Source organism: Octodon degus, unplaced genomic scaffold (assembly GCF_000260255.1).
Source record: "Octodon degus isolate 3935 unplaced genomic scaffold, OctDeg1.0 scaffold00306, whole genome shotgun sequence".
NCBI classification, from domain to species: Eukaryota; Metazoa; Chordata; class Mammalia; order Rodentia; family Octodontidae; genus Octodon; species Octodon degus.
The window spans coordinates 1049108-1055324 of NW_004524882.1; the positions used below are offsets into that span (position 1 = coordinate 1049108).

At 36.7% G+C, this 6217-nt stretch overlaps 1 protein-coding gene across 3 annotated transcripts in view; it reads right to left on the reverse strand.

Moving 5' to 3' along the window:
• Positions 1-6217, reverse strand: part of Nox4 (NADPH oxidase 4) — a 157105-nt gene that overhangs the window by 58232 nt on the left and 92656 nt on the right. For all 3 annotated transcript variants that reach the window (XM_023707702.1, XM_023707701.1, XM_004647436.2), the window contains one exon: positions 2531-2591. In XM_023707702.1, the coding sequence (XP_023563470.1) occupies positions 2531-2591 (61 nt within the window). The remainder of the gene's footprint in view (positions 1-2530; positions 2592-6217) is intronic.

The window sequence follows — 6217 nt, forward strand, 5'->3', positions numbered from 1 at the left end:
AGCATGTTCTAATCTATTCCATTGATCCTCAGGTCTATTTTGATGCCAGTACCATGCTGATTTTATCACAGTAGCCTTGTAATATAATTTCAAGTCAGGAATTGTAATGCCTCCTGCCTTGTCTTTATTGTCCAGGATTGTCTTTGCTATTTTAGGTCTTTTCTGGTTTGAAATAAATTTTAGGAATGATTTCTCTAGGTCTGTGAAGCATGTTGTTGGTAGTTTGATAGGGATTTCAATGTAGACACTTTTTACTATTAAAAATTTTATTCTGAGAAAGGTTCTTGCTCTGCAGCCTAGGCTGGCCTGGACCTCACATCTGTCTTCTTCACCTCTGTGTTGGACTTACAGGTGTACAGTGCCATACCCAGCTAAATATTGAGAGTTCTATGCACATTATTATTCTTCTAGTGTATGATATGATTTTCTTATAGCAACGAGCTTTCTTCTCATCCCCAAATACTACTTCTTTATTACTTACTGTCTCAGTTACTCTCCTCTCATTGCTGGGACAAATACTTGACACTCCAAATGAAGGAAGGAAAGGTTTAGGAAAGGGTTATTTAGCTCACAGTTACTGGAGGTTTCAGCCCACACTCAGCTGGCTCCAAGGCAGAGCGACACATGGCAGAGGGCAAACTCTCAGGGCAGTGGCAAAGAGCAAGAGAGCAAAAGGGAGGAACACTAGCTCAGGCAGCTAGCCAGCCCCTCTCCCCTCCTACCACTGTAATGCAAACTACCTGCAACAGGGCAGGTGCTGCACCCACACCCACAATAATCTATCACAAACTCCAGAAGGCCCCCCCCATGATTGCATGAGGCTTTGGGGAGACAACTAGACTCAAACCACAACACTTACCCTTTCACCCTTCTCTAATTTTTAGATCAATTAGATCTTTGTGCCAATGTTAACTTCTTAACTTGTGCTCACAAATGTACTCCTTCCAACTTCCGACTGCTTCCCTTTCTGACTATGTGCCATCAATAACCTGCAAGTCTTCCTTGATTCTAACCCATCTCACTACTTTAGGAACTTGCTAATAACGTTTTCCTCACAGTGCTTCAAATACTTCGAATACCCCATGGATAATCCAGGCTATTCATACATCTTGTGGATACAATCGTAAACTTCACTAGAATGACCCTAAATGACTTTTGTATATTACTTGCCAGAACAGTACCTTTGCTTTTGTTGACTATTGGTTTGACTTTGCTTTTTAAAAAAAATTTTACAATAGATGCGTTGTCACAGTCTTCACAAATATGGTTATTCGTTGCTTTCACTGATAGTTGACAATCCTGAATTTCATTTTCTTGCCTGTATCTTTCTTCATTTTCCTGATTGCTAAGGTTCAGCTTATACCCTATCTTCTGTGTAAAGCTACTTGCGAGGGTCTAACTACACTTTTTTTCTGAATGCCTGTAGATTTTATAAGGCAATTCCTTGTTTAGCACTTAATTACCAAAAGTATTTAAATACTTTTATTTCTTCCAATAACCTAAGCAACCAACCAAACATCCAATGTTTACTGACTATCAGCCACTGTAGTGGGTCAAGGCATGATAAGAATGAATAATATTTTATTTATAATAATATTTATTTTAAGGGGCCAGGGAGATGGCTCAGTGCAGTAAGTGCTTCCCTGGCAAGCGCAAGGGACTGAGTTCAATCCTCGGTTCCGCAAAAAAAGAAAAAAATATTTATTTTATTTTATATTTAACTTTTACTCAGAACTCAATATACAACATTTTTCAGATAATGCAGTGTATTTCATGAACAGATGACTGAAGTATCACCAAATAGCCCTGCTGTGAAAGTGACCAGGCTCCCAAGTATGCAGCAGTCCCCCTCTGTACAAATACAGCACACCAAAGGTCATTCCCAAGCTGCAAGCAGAGTACAATCTCATCTCAAGTGTTGACTACAGGAGTCCAGCCACCTGTGAATTTTACTTTTGTATTTTAGGGAAGGATCTACAGGGACTCACTGCTAGATCAAACTCGTAGTGATTCTCCTGTTTACAGCCTCCCAAGAGCTGGGGCTGGGATTACAGGCATGCACAAGCACGCCCAGTCTCAATTGCCACTTCAGCGTGCCTCAGGGGCGGGGCCAGCATGGCAGGCCCAGGGATGGAACCCCCAGTCCCTGAGCCTGCTTGCAGGCACTTTAATCTTCTGAGCTATTTGGCCAGCCCTCACCCATGAATTTTTAAATGTTCTTAAAGAAATTCTTCTCAGCGGTCCCAGTATTGCCAGTACATATGACAAGCAGGGAGAAACCTGCAATTTGTAAACACATTAAATAATACATTGTCAGTAATTACTAATATCCAAGGTATTCTGATTCCAAAAATGCATCTTACAAGAAAAACTTAGATGTCAAAACTGTACAGGGAAAGAAAAAAAATAACATTTTAGAGCACACACAGATCTCCACAAATGTAGCAGTGTCATTGTCCAAACACATACAAATTCCTGTTCTGCCTATTTCTTTCAAAACATGGATGTTAAAATTTTATGTATTACATACCTGTCCAGTCTCCTACTATTTTAAGATGGACCCCAAATGTTGCTTTGGTTGCAGAAGGGCACTGAAAGAAACACACATGCTAGAATCAATTCTGGTTAATAATTATGTATTAATAGACTGATTACATTACAATTTTTATTCTCATAACAAATCAATAATTATTGACAAGTGCCCCACTTCAATAATAATAGGAAAAAGCAGACTAAAATATGTAGAGATCTTCATTTGTAAAAGAAAAAGGCAACATTCACCAGTCAATAAGATAATTATATTTCTTTAGAAACTCATACATATTTACAGAAAACAAAAAAAAGTAAAATTGCAAGGATGTTAATTTATCCACAAATCCTGCTAAAACATCTTTGAAGTCAAAACATGAAAAACAAGCTTCCTTCTGAGAGAAAGAAATAAAAACTAAACATTTCTGCCCTTTGCTCTCCAGCCGCTAGTGTATACAGTTCACAGCTAGGCGAGATAAAGAGCCTGCTCAAAGCCCATCAGTGTTCCACCTCCAGTTGAGGGACTGGAGGAGCTCGAGCGCGGGAACCGGAAGTAAGTCTGTGGCCTCCTATGCAAGAAATTGAGGAAACAGCCAGAGTGTCCAAAGAAGAGGATAAATTGCAGCCTCCAATGACAAAATGAAAAATCCCTTCTTATTTGCTAGATCTCCAACCTTCTATCTACAGTTCTGACACTCAAAAGCCTTAATCATGAATTGTTTCATATATCATTTGATAGCACTACCTGTCCTGAAATGATAAAAGGCTAACATTTCTTCATAAAAATTCACAGGAAATTATTGGCTTGGAGAGTCATCAATTTGTTAAAGAGTGCTGAGTCACATCATGTTGAAAAAATAAGTGATGTATAGAGCATACTCTTACACTTATAAACCCATACAATTCTTAATTCTAAAAATATATTTACTTAAAGACTATGGATCATTTGTCCGTGACTACTCAAAATTTATCAAGTGCCATCTGCCAAGGGCAGTGTGATTTTACTTCCAAAAACATCCCAGTAACCTTATAGAGCTATCTTTTAGAAATAAGAAAATTGAGTAATGAAGAATTACATCATGTAACTAGCAGAAAAGTTAAGATAGATTTGTCCTGGATCTAACAGGACTCCATAACTACAAGCAAGCCCCTTACTTCACTAAAGGCGTGGAAAACAGGTGAGGACTGCTTAAGAAGTTGAAAGAGTAGGAAGAAAAAAAAAAAAAAAAAACCTTGTTGAAGGTTAGCAGAACCTGTGTCCAACAGTACAAATTAGGGAAGATGGTGTGTGTTGGGAGTGAGGCACAGATGTGGTTCTGAAAGCCCAGAAGTAGAGGCTGTGATCTGCACAGGAAGTCTGAGACCATGAAGCTCACCAGTTATTAGGGTAGTTCCTGCAGGAATGTTTGAGGAGATAAAAAAAGTAAAGCTCCTCTAGATGTATGTTAATTTACCAAAGAGGAAAAGAAGGTTGAAAATCAGTGCGAAGAATAAATGGAATGCCAAGTATTAATCATCTGCTCATAATATATTAGAAACAAACCAAAAACATGTTCTACATTTAGGTATGGCAATTACTGCAACACAGGACTTCCAAACTACTGTCATTCCTAATGTCATTATTTCTAACATTAGTATGAGGGACTAAAATGAACTGAAATATTTTCAAAAACTGTTTAAACATCATTTGTACTAATTATATAATAACACTGATCATTATGATTGTGTGCTTCATTTAAATTCCAGTTTTAATAATTAGGAGACCAGCCCATATCGGTCATTAGAAAATTTTCAAATAAGATTTCTTCTGCAAAAACCACCCACCATCTTTACTTCATTCTACGTGAAGCCGAGTAATAAAAGTTGAAGCTTGCAGAAAGCCAGCGTTTCGGCAGGGTCCTAAATGACCAGATCATCTAAATTGCACTTGGTGTTTCCTTCCTTGTTACAGACCTCGGGTTATGGAAAGATAATGTAAGCCCAGAAGATATAAGAAGAAAGCAAAACCACCTCGTTCTTGTGTGTTTGGGGTACATCTGGCTAGATTTAATTTCATAATGCATTACAAACAAAACGCACATTTTGCCAAGTAGCCACATCTGCGTTCTATTATGTCAGTACAAATATTTAAGGAGGTAATTAGAAGTGCTGTTTAACACCCCCTGGAGGGTCTAGGACGCTGCTAACTCTGCTCTACTAAGGGACGGCTGAATGGATCAGCAGAGCTGCCCAGGCGTCTCCGCCTTTGCATGCCTAAAACACAGTATTGTTTCTCTGAGACTTTTATAAGCCACAGCACATCAGGCTAGGACTGAGAAGACAGACCTTAACATAATTTTTACCTATGCGTGGAACTCCTCGGGGGCTTTCAGAGACACAGAGTGACATACAAAACGACTTTAGCATATATTTATTAAAAAAAAAAAAGGAATGATCTTAGAACTACATTTTAGAGTCTTTGTGGAAGTAATATTTAGATTCACTAATGCTGCCTAAAACACAGTATGTTAATTCTTTTATATTTTCTCACTAAATTTAATAGTTTCAGAAAATTTCTCCAAAGGAACATAATAGAAGTGTTGCTCTTTATCTGCATTGTTCTCCTAAAGCATTAATAAATATGTCTACGACAACTTTTCAGTTCAACAAATTACAGAAACATGTAGTTAAGCTCACATTAGAATACAAAGCTGAAGTAAAATAAAATAAAATAACAAAGAAAAAGATGGGTATTTATTAGGATTTCTCTTTAGGTAATGAAATGCTGAAAAGAATGCATAACAAACTGTTAGGAATATTAACTCCTAGGAAGTAAAATTCGAGATAGAGACCTAATTATTTCATATACATATTTTATCTTATAAGCTTTACTATATTTATAACTTTAAAGCATTTAAAGTTTAATTTAAATATAACCACTGAGCTATTGCTGCATCATACTTTAGTTTCTAAGATCTAGAAAATGGAGTTTGACTCAAGAGAATTCAATATAAATGTCAATATATGCTTCATATAAGTTAAGGACAGAAGAAACAACAAGTGCTAGAATTTGATGGAAATAACAGATCTACAGAAATGTATAAATGTGGAGAAAATATCAACGTATCTTTCCAATTTTTTAAATTAATTTTATTGAGGAACAAATAGCAGTAACACAGTTTCAAAACCAATTAGTAGGACAGTTTCAATAACTAATATATTGCATATTGTTGTCTTTGCAGTGGTTATTCATAGTACAAGACACAGACATGATATCCTGTCCAAACACTATTAGTACAAATATTTCTTCTCATTAAAAGAAAGTAGCTGTATATCTATCTTAACTATTTTTTATATACAGATACAAAATGGTCCTTCATTTGTATCCCCTTCTTTTTGTTTGGTTTTGCCAGAGATGGGTATTCCATTGTCATTTAAATATTCTAGGTATGTGAATTCAGCAAAATAATCCAATATAGTCCAGTAGTCCATAATACTAGTGAGTTATCCATAGAATTAGCAGTGTCAGAAGTTGTTGACTTGAGCCTTTTACAGCTCAGCATATTAATATGGCTATACTTTTTATTTTTTTATTTTTGATTTTTGATTTTTTTGATTTTTTTGGTAGAAGCAGGGATTGAACTCAGGCCCTTGCGCTTGCCAGGGAAGCACTTATTCTACTGAGCCATCTCCCCAGCCCTAGCTTTAC